Source organism: Vipera berus (genome assembly GCF_964194415.1).
Source record: "Vipera berus genome assembly, chromosome: 7".
In the NCBI taxonomy this organism is placed as follows: Eukaryota; Metazoa; Chordata; class Lepidosauria; order Squamata; family Viperidae; genus Vipera; species Vipera berus.
Genome location: NC_138209.1, coordinates 2,957,833 through 2,975,634, shown reverse-complemented (window position 1 = coordinate 2,975,634; position 17,802 = coordinate 2,957,833). Strand labels below are relative to the sequence as shown.

Sequence of the window (17,802 nt, the reverse complement as noted above, 5' to 3'; positions counted from 1 at the left end):
CTCCTCCTCCTCCTCCTCCCCCTCCCTCTCCTCCTCCTCCTCCTTCCCCTCCCTCTCCTCCTCCTCCCCCCCACAAATCCTTAACATATTGCAGTATTTGTAAAAATCAGCATAAATTTGTATCGGATTAGATGTTCTTCCATCTCAACAAACAATAGTCACAGAGACTCTGGCCATAAAAAGAAATGTGTTTAATTTCAATCATTTTTATATTAGTAGAACTTTAATCTCCTCCTCCTCCTGTTTCTTCCTCCTCCTCCTCTTCCTCCTCACCACAAACCCTAACCCCTTCTAGTACTGACGATGTTAGCTAGTTGGGTCAGGAAACGTCTGCAAGAAATCAGCCCAGCTCAGAGACCACCAGAGACCCCACCGTCCTTCGCTATGGGCCAATTTTTGCGTAAACCAGAATTATCTGCTGTTTTTTGACAGGGATGGGTGAGAGGATGTCAGAACTTCAAAACCAGAACATGTAATTAGCTTTTGGGGAGGTCCGTTGTAACTTCAATTGGTCGCTAAGCAACCTGTCATAAGTCAAGGACTACCTGTACTCATTGGGATAGTAGCGTCATTTTTGGGCTGAAACGAGAGGCAAAAGATTGAAGTCTCCACTCAACGCCCAGGCTGGCTTTGACTCAGTTATGCCAATGTAACCCACACCGCAGGGCTGGTTTTTTTGTTTTTTTTTCTTTAGCAAGATGGACATTCCTCCAAGACAATACTACAGCTCTTCAGCTGGGATTCCCAAGAACTGTCAGATTATGCCAGCAGCGTCCCAACCATTTGACTATTCAGGTGGGTCGAAAAACTGAGGACTAGAAACCTGCTTTGAAAAAGACAAACTTGCAAAAACAGCCTGGCCACCCAGCGTTACTCCAACCCATAGCAGGGTCGCTTCTGAGATCCATCAATCCCACCACAGGTGGTCCTCAACTTACAAGGGTTCAATTAGTGACCGCTCAAAGTTACGCCGCTGCCAAAATAAGCGACTCGCAGCCGTTTTTCACTCTTATGACCGTTGCGACATCCCTGCGGTCATGGGATCAAAACTGAGACGCTCAGTGACCGACTCATATTTATGACGGTTGCAGGGTACCCCTGGGGTCCGCGTGACCCCCCCCTTCTGTGAGCTTGTGAAAAGCAAAAGTCAGTGGGGAAGCCGGGTTTTGCTTAATGGCCGTATTACTAAGGTAACAACAGCCGTGATTCACTTAACGACGGCGGTAAGGAAGGTTGTAAAACGGTGCAAAGCTCACTTCACAGGAATTTGGGGCTGAACTGCGGTCACAGATCGAAGGTGACCTGTGTCATTGTGTTTTGTAGACACAATTTGTAGACCAATTTACATAAAAAGCAAGGCAAATCGGCTCTATGTGTGTTTTTGACTTGACTTTTTTTTTTAAGAAAAAAAATAAGCATTTTCCCCTCTTGGTAGAAAAAAAAAAAAAGGCAAGCCGCTTTTGCATTAAGTATGTAAATTAAAAATCCGTCTTGGACTAGAACAAATGAAATCAGCCCAGAGAAAGCAAGGAAGTTAAATAAATGCATATTTTTAAGCAGCATTTTCTCCGAAGAAAAGAATGAGAAAAGAGCATAAATGCAAGGCGGGTAATGTTCCGAGAATATAATCAATGAAAAAATTGCTCCCACTGTTTTCTTTTCCTTATTAAATTAGAGATTAAAATAGGATACCTTGGCAAATAGATAGATGGATAGATCTCGTTGCGCAACGCTCCTGGCAGCTTAAAAGTGGGAAGAGACGGGCAAAAGATCCCTTCTCATGTTTCCTTTTTTTTGGGGAAAACTCGAAAGAAAGGGTCCCTCCGCTGACAGCAATCCACTTAGCGGCCGTTCAAAGTTACAATGGCACCGGGGAAAAAAAAAGTGAGTGAGGACCGTTTCTCTTGAAGACGAATTTTAAGATGGGTGGACTTCAACTCCCAGAATTCCCCAGCCTGCATGGCCGGATGGAGAATTCTGGGAGTTGAAGTCCACCTGTCTTTAAGCGGTCAAGATTGAGAAACGGTGTCCTATATCGAAGTATCTCTCTGTTTAGAAACACCAGAATGGTAGGTTTACACTACTTGAGTGAAAAATGAGGTTCTGCATATTGTGTGTGTGTGTTTCTGTGTTTGTGTGTGTGGGGGTTTTGTGTGTGTGTGTGTGTGTGTGTGTGTGTAAACAAGCAAGTTGATGGAGGCAGTGTGTTACTGTACTCTTTTGACTGAAGTGTCATCTAGAGTTTCTCAATCTTGGCAACTTTAAGATGAATGGACTTCAGCTCCCAGAATTCCCCTGGGTAGCATGGCTGGCTGAGGAATTCTGGGAGTTGAAGTCCACGAGTCTTCAAAGTGCCAAGTTGGGAGATGCCCTGGTCTGGACCGAAGTAATGTGCCACCCCTTTGTACCATTTTAATAATTTTGAACTTTGGGATTAACAAACAGAATGGCATCTTGGAAGGAAGGAAGGAAGGAAGGAAGGAAGGAAGGAAGGAAGGAAGGAAGGAAGGAAGGAAGGAAGGAAGGAAGGAAGGAAGGAAGGAAGGAAGGAAGGGTGGTCCTGGTTGGCCCATAGATGCTTTTTTTCAGGACTGGACTTCCTTGTTTCTCCTTTGAAGACATTTTACTTCCTATCCAAGAAGCTTCTTCAGCTCTGACTAGATGGTGGGGAATGGAAGGAAGGAGAAAGAGGAAGGAAGGAAGGAAGGAATAGGAAGGAGGGAAAAAAGGAAGAAAGAGAGAGGGAGGCAAAAAAGAAAAGGAGAAGAGGAAGGAAGGAAGGAAGGTCTATGGAGTGAGTGAGTAAAGGAGGGAGGGAGGGAGGGAGGGAGGGAGGGAGGAAGGAAGGAAGGAAGGAAGGAAGGAAGGTCTATGGAGTGAGTGAGTAAAGGAGGGAGGGAGGGAGGGAGGAAGGAAGGAAGGGAAGGAAGGAGTGAGTGAGTAAAGAAGGAAGGAAGCAGGGAGGAAGGAAGGAAGGAAGGAAGGAAGGAAGGTTGGTCTATGGAGTGAGTGAGTAAAGAAGGAAGGAAGCAGGGAGGGAGGGAGGAAGGAAGGAAGGAAGGAAGGAAGGAAGGAAGGAAGGAAGGAAGGAAGGAAGGAAGGTCGGTCTATGGAGTGAGTGAGTAAAGGAGGGAGGGAGGGAGGGAGGAAGGAAGGGAAGGAAGGAGTGAGTGAGTAAAGAAGGAAGGAAGCAGGGAGGAAGGAAGGAAGGAAGGAAGGAAGGAAGGAAGGAAGGTTGGTCTATGGAGTGAGTGAGTAAAGAAGGAAGGAAGCAGGGAGGGAGGAAGGAAGGAAGGAAGGAAGGAAGGTTGGTCTATGGAGTGAGTGAGTAAAGAAGGAAGGAAGCAGGGAGGGAGGGAGGAAGGAAGGAAGGAAGGAAGGAAGGAAGGAAGGAAGGAAGGAAGGAAAGAAGGAAGGAAGGAAGGTCGGTCTATGGAGTGAGTGAGTAAAGGAGGGAGGGAGGGAGGGAGGAAGGAAGGGAAGGAAGGAGTGAGTGAGTAAAGAAGGAAGGAAGCAGGGAGGAAGGAAGGAAGGAAGGAAGGAAGGAAGGAAGGAAGGTTGGTCTATGGAGTGAGTGAGTAAAGAAGGAAGGAAGCAGGGAGGGAGGAAGGAAGGAAGGAAGGAAGGAAGGAAGGAAGGAAGGAAGGAAGGAAGGTCGGTCTATGGAGTGAGTGAGTAAAGGAGGGAGGGAGGGAGGGAGGAAGGAAGGAAGGGAAGGAAGGAGTGAGTGAGTAAAGAAGGAAGGAAGCAGGGAGGAAGGAAGGTCGGTCTATGGAATGAGTGAGTAAAGGAGGGAGGGAGGGAGGGAGGAAGGAAGGGAAGGAAGGAAGGAAGGAAGGTTGGTCTATGGAGTGAGTGAGTAAAGAAGGAAGGAAGCAGGGAGGGAGGGAGGAAGGAAGGAAGGAAGGAAGGAAGGAAGGAAGGAAGGAAGGTCTATGGAGTGAGTGAGTAAAGGAGGGAGGGAGGGAGGGAGGGAGGGAGGGAGGGAGGAAGGAAGGAAGGAAGGAAGGTCTATGGAGTGAGTGAGTAAAGGAGGGAGGGAGGGAGGGAGGAAGGAAGGAAGGGAAGGAAGGAGTGAGTGAGTAAAGAAGGAAGGAAGCAGGGAGGAAGGAAGGAAGGAAGGAAGGAAGGTTGGTCTATGGAGTGAGTGAGTAAAGAAGGAAGGAAGCAGGGAGGGAGGGAGGAAGGAAGGAAGGAAGGAAGGAAGGAAGGAAGGAAGGAAGGAAGGAAGGTCTATGGAGTGAGTGAGTAAAGGAGGGAGGGAGGGAGGGAGGGAGGGAGGGAGGGAGGAAGGAAGGGAAGGAAGGAGTGAGTGAGTAAAGAAGGAAGGAAGCAGGGAGGAAGGAAGGAAGGAAGGAAGGAAGCAGGGAGGAAGGAAGGTCGGTCTATGGAGTGAGTGAGTAAAGGAGGGAGGGAGGGAGGGAGGAAGGAAGGGAAGGAAGGAGTGAGTGAGTAAAGAAGGAAGGAAGCAGGGAGGAAGGAAGGAAGGAAGGAAGGAAGGAAGGAAGGAAGGTTGGTCTATGGAGTGAGTGAGTAAAGAAGGAAGGAAGCAGGGAGGGAGGGAGGAAGGAAGGAAGGAAGGAAGGAAGGAAGGAAGGAAGGAAGGAAGGAAGGTCGGTCTATGGAGTGAGTGAGTAAAGGAGGGAGGGAGGGAGGAAGGAAGGAAGGTTGGTCTATGGAGTGAGTGAGTAAAGAAGGAAGGAAGCAGGGAGGAAGGGAGGAAGTAAGGAATGAAGGAAGTAAGGAAGGGAGGAATCAATCAATCAATCAATCAACCAACCAACCAACCAATCAATCAATCAATCAATCTCCTGGCTATTTTATTTCTGCTCTCAATTTTCCCCACTTATGACCATTGCATCTTCCCCAGGGTCGCGTGATCAAAATTCAGGGGCTTGCCACCTGTCTCCCATTTACGACTGCCCCAGTGTCGCTGTGGGTCCCGTGATCCCCTTTTGCAACCTTCTGACTGGCAGAGTCGATGGGGGAGCCAAGCTCATTTAACAAACGTTTCACTTAGCAACAACGTGGGGGCTCAATTGCGGTCGTTCGGCCGAGGACCGTCTGAAATGATCCAAAACGTCCACCTTCCGATGTGTGGTGACCGTTTTCACAATGCTGCGGCGGTCGTAAGTGTGAAAAAGGGCCCTACGTCACTCTCTTCAGTGCCGTTGTAACTCGGAACGGTCGCTAAATGAACTGTCGTAAGTCGAGGACCGCCTGGGTAGGGGGAGGAACACCCAGGCCCGCTGGCTGGGGAATTCTGGGAGTTGAAGTCCCGGGTGTAAAGGTGGTAAGCGCCTCGCTTAGTGGAATTCGGCAATCCCGCCCAATGGCCGGCCTCTCCTCCCTTGGCGAAACCAACCCATCAGCCGCGGCATACGGTCCCCGGCGGTTTTGGCTAAGCATAAAGCTGGAATTTCCCGGCATAAACTCCAACGGGCAGTTTTTCCAACCCCATCAAGGCTCGGTTTGCGCTTGGTCTGAGCGATTTGACTGCGGCTGTTAATGAGATAATCGACAATTCCGTCCTTAAATTTACACAACCGGCATCTGGCGGCGTTCAGTGTTGGCTTCGATGGGATCCGTTGGCAGGGCTGATGGTTTCCTCATCCGTGAGGTTCCAATCCCCCTCCCCCTCTTCCTCCTCTTCCTCTGCTTCCCCTTTTTCCCTCCTCCTTTTCCCTCCTCCTCTTCCTCTTCCTTCCTTTTCCTCCTTCTCCTCTCCTCCGCCTCCGCCTCCTCCTCCTTCCCTCCCTTCCTCCTTCTCTTCCTCCTCTTCCTCCTCTTCCTATTCTTCCTCCTCTTCCTCCTTTCTCCTTTGTCTACCTTCTCCTCCTCCCTCCCTCCTTCTCCTCTTCCTCTTCCTCTTCCTCCTCCTCCCTCCCTCCCTCCCTTCTTCTCCTCTTCCTCCTCCTCCCTCCCTCCCTTCCTCCTTCTCCTCTTCCTCTTCCTCCTCCTTCTCCCTTCTCCTTTGTAAGCCTCCTTCTTCCTCCCTCCTTCCTTCTCCTCTTCCTCCTCTTCCTCCTCCTCCTCCCTTCTCCTTTGTCTGCCTCCTCTTCCTCCCTCCCTTCTTCTTCTTCCTCCTCCTCCTCCTTCCCTCCCTTCCTCCTTCTCTTCCTCCTCTTCCTCCTCTTCCTATTCTTCCTCCTCTTCCTCCTTTCTCCTTTGTCTACCTTCTCCTCCTCCCTCCCTCCTTCTCCTCTTCCTCTTCCTCTTCCTCCTCCTCCCTCCCTCCCTCCCTTCTTCTCCTCTTCCTCCTCCTCCCTCCCTCCCTTCCTCCTTCTCCTCTTCCTCTTCCTCCTCCTTCTCCCTTCTCCTTTGTAAGCCTCCTTCTTCCTCCCTCCTTCCTTCTCCTCTTCCTCCTCTTCCTCCTCCCTTCTCCTTTGTCTGCCTCCTCTTCCTCCCTCCCTTCTTCTTCTTCCTCCTCCTCCTCCTTCCCTCCCTTCCTCCTTCTCTTCCTCCTCTTCCTATTCTTCCTCCTCTTCCTCCTTTCTCCTTTGTCTACCTTCTCCTCCTCCTCCCTCCCTCCTTCTCCTCTTCCTCTTCCTCCTCCTCCCTCCCTCTCTTCCTCCTTCTCCTCTTCCTCTTCCTCCTCCTCCCTCCCTCCCTCCCTCCTTCTCCTCTTCCTCTTCCTCCTCCTTCTCCCTTCTCCTTTGTAAGCCTCCTTCTCCCTCCCTTCCTCCTCCTCCCTCCCTCTTTCCTTCTCCTCTTCCTCCTCCTCCTCCCTTCTCCTTTGTCTGCCTCCTCTTCCTCCCTCCCTCCTCCTCCTCCTCCTCCTCCACACCTCTTGAACCTGGCCTAGCCTGCTTGAGCAGAAATCATACCCTGGGGGAAACATTAATCCAACCAACGGATGGGAACTCGTGAAGGAGAGAAGCAACCTGGAATTAAGGAGAAACTTCCTGACAGTGAGGACAATCAACCAGTGGAACAGCTTGCCACCAGAAATCGTGGCCACTCCATCGCTGGAGATTTTCAAGAAGAGGCCAGACAGTCACTTGTCTGAGATGGTATGGGTTCTCCTGCTCAAGCAGGGGGCTGGACTAGAAGACCTCCAGGGTCCCTCCCAACTCTCTTATTCTGTTGATATTTATTGAGCGGAAAGACGGTCCAAGCCATCAAAGAGCCCAAACCGTTGTGCAGTTTTTTCTGGGGGTGGGGGTGGGGAATTTGAGAACATAAAACCTGGCAAGGGGGTGAGTCTGGATTATCGACACCCCCCCCCCACTGCCCTTTCCATTCTTTAGGCAGGGAGAAAACCGGAAAGATAATTTTTAAGGAGACGGAGGGCTTCTGAGTGAGCCCACCGCAGGCCCATCTTTGGATGCAGATCAACCTTGGGGGTCCAGAAGGATGACCTTCACCCTACTGACCCCAAACCCAGGGAGGGAGGGAGTGCTTCGGTGCCAGAGACCCCCACCAGCTGCTCTCGATAAATCGAGGATAAAATGGAGGTCTTTATAGCCTCTTTCGCAAGCGGCATCCCCCCGAGGTTTTTAGAAAGATGCTTTAAAGGGAGTGGACCAACTCCCCAAAATCCTCAGCCAGTATGCTTTAGACTAGATTTACAGGGGTAGGCCACCTTGGCTCTTTGATGACTCGTGGACTTCAACTCCCAGAATTCCTGAGCCAGCCACGCTGAGGGGAAAGGGAGAGGTTTCCAAGCTGAGCCAGGTATGCTGGCTCAGGAATTCTGGGAGTTGAAGTCCCCGAGTCATAAAAGAGCCGAGGTGGCCTACCCCTGGGCTAGAAAGGATGGACATCAGCTCCCACAATTCCCCAGCCAGCCTGTCTTAAAAGGTGCGGATTTCAACTCCCAGAATTCCTCAGCCAGGATGCTGGTTGGGGAATTTTGGGAGTTGAAGTCCACCCATCTTAAAGGGGCCCAAACCGTAAATCCCTGGCCGTGAGGGAAAGCATGGTAAATCGAACCATTTGTCAGATGGAGCCAATCGGAGATCTGCTAACGATATTGTCTCATCGGCTCTGTTTTTTTACAACATTGACCGAATGTCAACAGCTGGCAGGAGGCAGGCAAATGTTTCCCCAGTTGTTGACTAACCTCTGGAGTTCACCAAGATGCTGGTTTTGTCCAGTCCCTCAAGGACAGACGCCTGTTAGGCGTGTGATAAGAGTGACAGACACAGTCCTTGTTAGAGCTGAAGAGGAAGTCTTCTCTGCACTCATCAATCCCTTCCTGTGTGTGTGCGTGTGTGTGTGTGTGTGTGTGTGTGTGTGTAGGTAGGCAGAGGGTAAGTAAGGGATGGGAATTCAGCCCCTCCAGACCCACCTCCCAATTTCAAGAATTAATCATTCCTTTCATTTGTCTTCCTTCCTTCCTTCCTTCCTTCCTTCCTTCCTTCCTTCCTTCCTTCCTTCCTTCCTCCTTCCTTCCTTCCTTCCTCCTTCCTTCCTTCCTTCCTTCCTTCTCTCCCTCCCTTTTTCCTTACTTGCCTCCTCCCTCCCTCCTCCCTCCCTCCATGCCTGCCTCTCCTCTCGCCTTTCTTTCTTCCTTCCCTTCCCCCTCTTCCTTCCTGTCTCTTCTTCCTTCCTTCCTTCCTCTGCAGTCCCTTCCCTCCCCCCTTCCTTCTTCCCCCTCCCTTTCCTTTCCCTTTTTTGTTCTTTCCTCTTTTTCTTCTCCTGCATTCCCTTCCTTTTCCTTCCCTTCCCTCTCTCCCTTTCTCCTTCCTTCCTTCCCTTCCTGTTTCTCCCCTCTTCCTCTCCTCTCCTCTCCTCTCCTTTCTTTCTTTCTTTCTTTCTTTCTTTCTTTCTTTCTTTCTTTCTTTCTTTCTTTCTTTCTTTCTTTCTTTCTTTCTTTCTTTCTTTCTTTCTTTCTTTCTTTCTTTCTTTCTTTCTTTCTTTCTTTCTTTCTTTCTTTCTTTCTTTCTTTCTTTCTTTCTTTCTTTCTTTCTTTCTTTCTTTCTTTCTTTCTTTCTTTCTTTCTTTCTTTCTTTCTTTCTTTCTTTCTTTCTTTCTCTTTCTTTCCTTCCTTCCTTCCTTCCTTCCTTCCTTCCTCTCCAGTTCCTTGCCCCCCTCCCTCCTTCCTTCTTCCTCCACCTTTTCTTTCCCTTCCCTTCCTTTTCCTTTTTCGTTCTCTTTCCTTTTTTCTTCTGCATTCCCTTCCTTTCTTCCTTTTTCTTTTCCATTCCTTCCATCTCTCTCTTTCCCCTTCCTTCCTTCCTTCCTTCCTTCCTTCCTTCCTTCCTTCCTTCCTTCCTTCCTTCCTTCCTTCCTTCCTTCCTTCCTTCCTTCCTTCCTTCCTTCCCAACTCCTTAAAGCATTATTTATTCATTCCTCCATTCTGTACCGCTGACCAGGTCCCTGAACTGAGAGGGCAGCTCTGCAAATTGAATGCCTGGCTCCATAAATAAGGGAATTCGGCCCTCCCTTCTGTCCCTCCCTGCCTCCTGCATCCCATTCCCCAAATGGGCATCTCTAATAAATCGAAGCTTCGTGCGGAAGGCACGTCAGGATGATCTGCAGCCCTGATTGAATTGTCAAGGCAAAGCAGCCGCTCTCCACACTGAAGGCTGAAGAGGACGAAGGGGGTGGGGGTGGGGGTGGGTGGGGAGGGGGTGGGGAGGGCAAGATGGTGCACTAGACTAGAGTCTGGCTTGATGACTTGCAATTCAGCCACTGGCAAGGGCTTTGAGTTCTTTTTATCTCCAAATAATTTTCTCCTTATGCCAGGGGAAAGAAACTTGCTTATTTTTTCTGCCCTTAAAGAGGATCCTCAGCGTTGGCTAGGTTCACACCATTGCAGAATGTAAACATGGAAAGGGATCTTGGAGATCATCTAGCTCAGAGGTAGGGAACTCTGGCCCCTTTATGACTTGTGGACTTCAACTCCCAGAATTCCTGAGCCAGCATGGGGGAACTCTGGCCCCTTTATGACTTGTGGACTTCAATTCCCAGAATTCCTCAGCCAGCATGGGGAACTCTGGCCCCTTTATGACCTGTGGACTTCAACTCCCAGAATTCCTCAGCTAGCAAGGGGAACTTTGGCCCCTTTATGACTTGTGGACTTCAATTCCCAGAATTCCTCAGCCAGCATGGGGAACTCTGGCCCCTTTATGACCTGTGGACTTCAACTCCCAGAATTCCTCAGCCAGCATGGGCAAGTATGGCTGCTTTATGACGTGGACTTCAACTCCCAAAATTCCTGAGCCAGCATGGAGAACTGTGGCCCCTTTATGACTTGTGGACTTCAACTCCCAGAAGGGGCTGGCTCAGGAATTCTGGGAATTGAAGTCCACAATTCATAAAAGGGCCACCGTTCCCCACTCCTGATCTAGCCCACCCCCTACCCAGTGCAGGCATCGACCATCCTGGCATAACCAACCCAACATAACACACTATCCTTGGTTAGATGGTGCGAGCACAGCTTTGTTTCTTGCAAGAGCACCATCTGATTGGTTTATTAATGATTTAGAATTTTTGCAACCCCTCAAAAAATGGGCTAACTCAGTAACCAGGTTAAACAGGTTGTGTGAATGCAGTCATAAAATATACAGTACGATTTGGGAGGCTGGCTGTCCTGAGCAAAAGAAATAAAACCTATGAAATGCCAATGGAAGGGAAGTTTATGATCATTCTGGTTAATTGTATGATACATATATTGAATAACACAGGTAATCCTCTACTTACAACAGTTCATTTAATGACCAAAATTGCAACAGCACCGGAAAAAAAGGACTTGTAACCATTTTTCACACTTATGACCGTTGCAACATCCCCATGGTCACATGATCAAAATTTAGACTCTCGGCAACCGACTCATATTTATAACGGTTTGCAGTGTCCCAGGGTCACGTGATCCCCTGTTTCGATCTTCTGATGAGCAAATTCAATGGGGAAGCCAGATTCACTTAGCAACCGTGTTACTAACTTAACTGCAGCGATTCACTTAACAACGGTGGCCAGAAAGGCTGTAAAATAGGGCAATACTCATTAATGACCGAAAAATTGAGATCCGTTGTGATCGTAAGTCGAGGACTCTCTGTATATACAAATAACAAAAAACATTAGCCACCCACAGTCATCTTGTAGGGCAGATAGATGGCAGAATGAAAGAAGGAAGGAAGGAAGAAGGAGGGAAGGGAGGGATGGAAAGAAAGGAAGAAAGGGAGACAAAGAGAGAAAGAAAGAAAGAAAGAAAGAAGGAAGGAAAGAAAGAAAGGGAAAGAGGGAAGGAAAAAAGAAAGAAAGAAAGAAAGAAAGAAAGAAAGAAAGAAAGAAAGAAAGAAAGAAAGAAAGAAAGAAAGAAAGAAGGAAAAAGAGAAAAGAGCAGAACAGAAGGGAGGAAAGAAAGAAGGAAAGAAGGAAAGAAAGAAGGAAAGAAGGAAGGAAGGAAGGGAAAGAAAGACAAAGGGAAGGAAGGAAAGAAAGAAAGAAAAAGAGGAAGAGAAGGGAAAAAGAAAGAAAAGAAGGGAGGAAAGAAAGAAGGAAAGAAAAAAGAAGGGAAGAAGGAAGGAAGGAAGGAAAGAAAGAGAAAGGGAAAGAAAGAAAGAAAGAAAGAAAGAAAGAAAGAAAGAAAGAAAGAAAGAAAGAAAGAAAGAAAGAAGAGGAAGAGAAGGGAAGGGAAAAAGAAAGAAAAGAGCAGAACAGAAGGGAGGAAAGAAAGAAGGAAAGAAAAAAGAAGGGAAGAAGGAAGGAAAGAAAGAAAGAAAGAAAGAAGAGGAAGAGAAGGGAAGGGAAAAAGAAAGAAAAGAGCAGAACAGAAGGAAGGAAAGAAAGAAGGAAAGAAAGAAAGAAAGAAGGAAGGAAAGAAGGAAAGACACGGTCTCTCCTGACACTCTGCTGAGCACAAGCTCTGCAAGCCATGATGGTTTGCTTTCACCATGGCTTATGAAACAAACCACCATCTTCAGCTTTGCACCGCCGGCTAAGCCATCGGTCGCATTTGACCAACCACGAAAATCTGGCTCTTAAAAACCACAATCAAGCCCAGTTTGGCTTCGTGGGTTCTGCGAGGCCTACTTGGCAGGCCAAGAGTTCGAAAGGTGGCTGCTGTCATCTCCTTTGCAGACTTCCCAAACTGGGTGGAATCTCAGTTCGGATCTGCCGGGACTGATCAAAGGTTTGAGATAAGAGCTGCTGAAAGGGCGATAGGAACATCTCTGGTGCCCTCAGTCGGTGCGTGTCTGTATCGCAACCCTGACAAATCACAACTCTGAAAAAAGCCACTCCCCGTTTCTAAGCTTCTCTTAATGCTTTTAATTTTAATTTTAATCCCATTTATATCCCGCCCTTCTCCGAAGACTCAGGGCGGGTTACAATTTTAAATCTCTCTCTGCAGGTGCCTCCAAAGTCCTGCGCTGACTACTTTCTTGAATTATATAGACTATACCAGGGGTAGGCAACCTCGGCTCTTTTATGACTCGTGGACTTCAACTCCCAGAATTCCTGAGCCAGCATGGCTCAGCTTGGAAACCTCTCCCTTTTCTCTCAGCTTGGCTGGCTCAGGAATTCTGGGAGTTGAAGTCCACGAGTCATAAAAGAGCCGAGGTTGCCTACCCCTGGACTATACAGAATTATATAGACTTTAAGGGGAGTGGACTTCAACTCCCAGAATTCCTCAGCTAGCCTTGCTGGCTGGGGAATTCTGGGAATTGAAGTCACCCATCTTCAATTGGCCGAGATGGCATAAAACTGCTACAGAATATATATATATATATTCTATACAGGCCAGCCTGGATTGACCACGATTCATTTAGCGACCGTTGAAAGTCACGACAGCACCGGAAAAAAAGTGACTTATGACCGCTTTTCACACTTTACGACCGTTGCAGCACCCGCCCGGTCATGTGATCAAAATTCAGACGCTTGGCCACCGGTTCGTATTTATGACGGTCACAGCCTCCCCGGGGTCACGTAATGCTCTTTTTCGACTTTCTGACAAGCAAAGTCAAAGGGTGGGGGGGGAAGCCTGATTCCATTAATGACTGCATGACTAAGTTAACAACTGCGGTGTTTCACTTAGCAGCGGTGGCAGGAAAGGTGATAATATGGGACAAAATTCACTTAGCAACAAAAGTGTTGGCCTCTGTTCTAATTGTAAGTCTGTATTTTCTAGCGGATCGGAAAGCTAATAATAATAATAATAATAATAATAATAATAATAATAATAATAATAATAATAATAATAGTAGTAGTAGCAGTAGTAGTAGTAGTAGTTGGAAGGGACCTTGGAGGTCATCTAGTCCAACCCCCTGCTCAGGCAGGAAACCCTATACCATTTCAGACAAATGGCTGTCCAGTCTCTTCTTTAAAAATTCCAGTGTTGGAGAAGGGAGGGAGGGAGGAAGGAAGGAAGAATAACAGTTGGAAGGGACCTTGGAGGTCATCTAGTCCAACCCCCAACTCAGGCAGGAAACCCTATACCATTTCAGACAAATGGCACTGGAAAAAAAGGACTTACAAGTATTTTTCACCCTTACGACCGTTGCAGCCTCCCCACGGTCCTGTGATCAAAATTGGCCACTGATTCATATTTATGATGGTCGCAGCATCTTGGTGTGTGTGTGTGTGTGTGTGTGTGTCATGTGATCCTCCTTTTGCGACCCTCTGACAAGCAAAGTCAATGGGGGAAAGCCAGCTTCACTTAACGACCATGTGACTCACTTAAAAACAGCAGTGATTCACTTAACAACCGTGACAAGGTCCTCAAATGGGGCAAAACTCACTTAAGGAACGTCTCACTTAGCGACCAAAATTTCGGGCTCCACTGTGGTCGTATGCCGAGGACCGCCTGCAGTGCCTGGGCTGTTTATCATTATTATTATTTTCCTGGCCCCTCCCATTTACCAGGCGATTGAAAAACTTTTTTCATCAGACTTATTATACTGAATTAAGGTAGGCGCAAATTTTCTCCCGATCCATCCTATCCAATGAGCTCGCCGCTATTCTCATTTTAGCGCCCCCTTTTCTCCCAAGCCGGGATCGTCTGCATGGGTCAGACTACATTTCCCATCCTCCCCATCCAAGCTGAGCGGGGACGGGAGTCGTGGGCTAAGGTGGCCGGTCTGTGAGGGGAAAGAGGCAACCTCCACCTCAGGATCGTTTCCTCTGCTGGTTTGGGGATAAGGATGGCCTACCTTGCAAGGTTGTCATCCGGGTACCCCCAAAGGCAGGGCCAGAACCTCGTTCTTTTAGCAGGGTTGCTAAATGCAACCCTGGGGGATCTGTACAAGGAAAGCCCTAATGCAAAGTGTGTGTGTGTGTGTGTGTGTGTGTGTGTGTGCACGTGTGTATGCTTGTCGGACTGTTGGACCGGGAAAAACCCGAGTTCGAATCTCAACTCTATCCCATAATCCCCCCAATGATTGGATGAAAAGGCAGATGTTAAAAAACACTGACTTACAGTGCAATAGATTCCTCTAACTTAACAGATACTGCTTTGTTTCTCTGGGATGCAAACCATATCTCAGTGACCATCCCAGGCCCCATCATCCACTGCCTTCATCCCAGCTCTGTTATTGCTTTTGATCAGAGAGGCCACATTACAGTGACCATGCCAGGCTCCCAGATCCCATCATCCACTGCCTTCATTCCAGCTCTGTTAATGGTTCTGATTCGGAGAAGCCACATTGCAGTGTTCATCCCAGCCTCCCAGATCCCATCATCCACTCTTACTGGCCCTGAATTGGAGAGGCCACATTGCAGTGTCCATGCCAGCCTCCCAGATCCCATCATCCACTGCCTTCATTCCAGCTCTTACTGGCCCTGAATTGGAGAGGCCACATTGCAGTGTCCATGCCAGCCTCCCAGATCCCATCATCCACTGCCTTCATTCCAGCTGTCTTACTGGTTCTGAATTGGCGAGGCCACAACGAAGCCGGTCAGCTCCCACGCAAACAACCCCACAATCCCACTGAGAAACCTTAAAAAATCTGGATAGTTCACACAAATCATCTAATCTGGATAGTTCAGACTAATCTGGATTATTTCTCGAAAACCCGACCCCTTTCCAAAGAGACTTCCCCACGTAGTAGTCCGGGGCTGCCCTTCCATCCTTCCCTTAACCTCTTAGTAAACTCTGCTTACCTAAGGCCCACTTTATTCCCCTTGCTTTCCTAGGCTAAGGCTTTTCTTCCTACCACAACCCTGGTGTCACACTTGCTTGCCACACATTGGAAAACCTGTTGGGGGGGGGAGTGTATCGGAATTGCCACCCTGCATCCTTCTTTTTCTCTCTCTCCAATTTCTCTTCTTTCTCTCCTTCTCTCTCTCTCCTGCCAGTGTCTCTTCTTTTGTGCGTTATTAAAAAATAATGCACGCGCGCGCACACACACACACACACACACACTGGACAGGTCTTCAAAGATTCAGTGCAGTCAATTCTAACATTTGATTTTTCCAAGAAGGAAAAAGGAGAACGCAGACTCACTACTCATTCCAAGACAGGTGCACCATTCACACACACACACACACACACACACACACACACACACACCCTCTTTCCCCCTTCCCTGGGCTTCAGCCTTTGTCACGATTGTGATTTGGGAAGGTGGTTTAGAGAAAGACAACACAATTCATCCAACGAACTTGTCTCACAACGCATAGAATGGAGGACTCCGAAGCACGCTAACTCGGCAACCCAGTGGGCAGAAAGCGGCGAGATTTACCTTAAAAAATAAAAATAAAAACACAAATTAAATAAAAGCAATTTTTTTTAAAAAAACAAACCAACTCCGGATTCCCAGGAGACCGACTCACGAGCGAATCAGGAGCATTTCAAGGAGTTTAGGATTTGGGGCTAAAAGGCTGAAGGAATCCCATCTCCTAGGGCTCCAATCTGAAACGCACGCACGCACACACACACACACACACGTCAGCCTTTGGCTCAGAGAGCCCCCCGATTTTTCTGTGCCACTATAAATCCGTTCCTCTTGGTCGCCAAGAGGATCGAGTCTGCCCGCTTGCTTTACGGATCGCTTCCAGATCGACTTTTTTCCCCCTCCCAAGCCGCGCTGACCTGGCTCCCTTGGGCGTCCAAAGCTTTAGGGGCAGGATCCGGGGCGCGTTCTGACAAGCTTCTTGACACCCATTAACCCAGGAGGGGAAGATGATGATGATGAAGAAGAAGAAAATCCGTGCAGCTCACGGCATCCCGACGCGTCGGGGAAAGAGCGCTTTGCAAAGCCTGACCCAAGCCCTACACGCGGGTCTTCAGACAACCCAGAAGCCGCCGCCGCCTCGCCTCGGCCGATTTCCCACGAGCCGCGGACCCTCCGGCCAAAAGGCCACCTGGCCGAGTCGGCTCCACCTGGCCGTTCTGCCTAAAACTTCGCAGCTCGGCCAGCCCTAAAAAGGTGCGTCGCCAAAGCTGCCGGTTTTCAGCCCCGGGGAAGGCAGCGCCAAACCGGCAGCCCCTCGCCGGCTCGCTGGCTCGCTCACCTGTCAGGATCAGGGTGAAAATGTACACGATCCTCGTCATTCTGCTTCTTCTCTCCCACCCCTCCACGGCCCTTCCTTCTGCCGAAACAAAAAAAAGGACCGGGCAAGGATCCGATCCGAAACTCTGCGCCTTCTCCTTCTCCTCTTCCTCCTCCTCTTCCTCCTCCTTCAGTGCCAGGTCGATAAGAAGCCCCCGCGGTTGCTGCGGCTGCTGCGGCTGCTGCTGCTGCTCGGGAGCCGAGCTTGGTCGTCTGGATGGGGAAGCATCGCTGCCGGCTCCGGTGCCCGCAAAGCCAGCCAACCAGCCGAGGTTGGGCTCGGAGAGCGACGGTGCTCCGCCCCGGTCTGCGCTCTTCCCTTCCTTCTTTTGCTGGTGGGAGAAACTTGCTGCCAAAGTGCGCGGCGGCGGCGGGAGGGGGGGGGAAGAGCTTGGAGGAGCCCCCAGGGCGAGGGCAGCTGTGGGAGGGGGGGTAGGGGGTCTCTTAGGGGTCCGCCCCTGCCCTGGTTGGAATCAGGAGGCAAACCCGGGTCGGGGTTTTTTTTTTCCTGCCGGCTGGCAGAGAGACGTGCCCGCCTGCCTTTCCCTCCTCCGGTCAGTCCGCGCTGAGTCTCCGCAGGCGCGCCTTCCTGCGCTCGTTCGCCTGGGCGAGGAAGGGAAGGGCTGGAGCTGCGGCTCTTAAAGGGACCGCCGGGCGGCGGGTGGAAGCAGCCTTCCTCCTCCTCCTCCTCCTCCTCTCTTCCTCCTCCTCCTCCTCCTCCTCTTCTCCTCCTCCTCCTCCTCCTCCTCCTCCTCCTCTTCTCCTCCTCCTCCTCCTCCTCCTCCTCTTCTTCTCCTCCTCCTCTTCCTCTCCTCCTCCTCCTCCTCCTCCTCCTCTTCTTCTTCTTCTCCTCCTCCTCTCCTCCTCCTCCTCCTCCTCCTCTTCTTCTCCTCCTCCTCTCCTCCTCTTCTCCTCCTCCTCCTCCTCCTCTTCTTCTCCTCCTCCTCCTCCTCCTCTTCTTCTCCTCCTCCTCCTCCTCTTCTCCTCCTCCTCCTCCTCCTCCTCTTCTTCTCCTCCTCCTCCTCCTCTTCCTCTCCTCCTCCTCCTCCTCCTCTTCCTCTTCTTCTCCTCCTCCTCCTCCTCTTCCTCTTCTTCTTCTCCTCCTCCTCTTCCTCCGCTTAGGGAGCGGCTGATGGGTCGCCGGGACGCCTTTCGGAGGCTTCCCCCGGGCCAAGAAAGCGGCTAGACGGATGAGGAAGGGGAGTGGGGTGGGTGGGTGGATGGCTTGGCGTCTTTGGCGACCCGCCCCCCCCTCCTCTTTAAGGCCACCCCACCCGAGCAGTTTCACTCGAGGAGCCTCGCGGGCCGACCCGCAAGTGAACGACCCCCCCACCACCACCCAGCCTCACATATGCCCCCCACC

The 17,802-nt window shown here is 49.8% G+C and overlaps 1 protein-coding gene across 1 annotated transcript in view; it reads right to left on the bottom strand.

The window, feature by feature from the left end:
* Nucleotides 1-16,441, bottom strand: part of GFRA4 (GDNF family receptor alpha 4) — a gene marked incomplete at both ends in the record, with an annotated part of 109,438 nt that extends 92,997 nt beyond the window's left edge. The window contains one exon of the mRNA XM_081333307.1: nucleotides 16,402-16,441. Within this exon, the coding sequence (XP_081189433.1) occupies nucleotides 16,402-16,441 (40 nt within the window). The remainder of the gene's footprint in view (nucleotides 1-16,401) is intronic.
* Nucleotides 16,442-17,802: the final 1,361 nt, after the last annotated feature.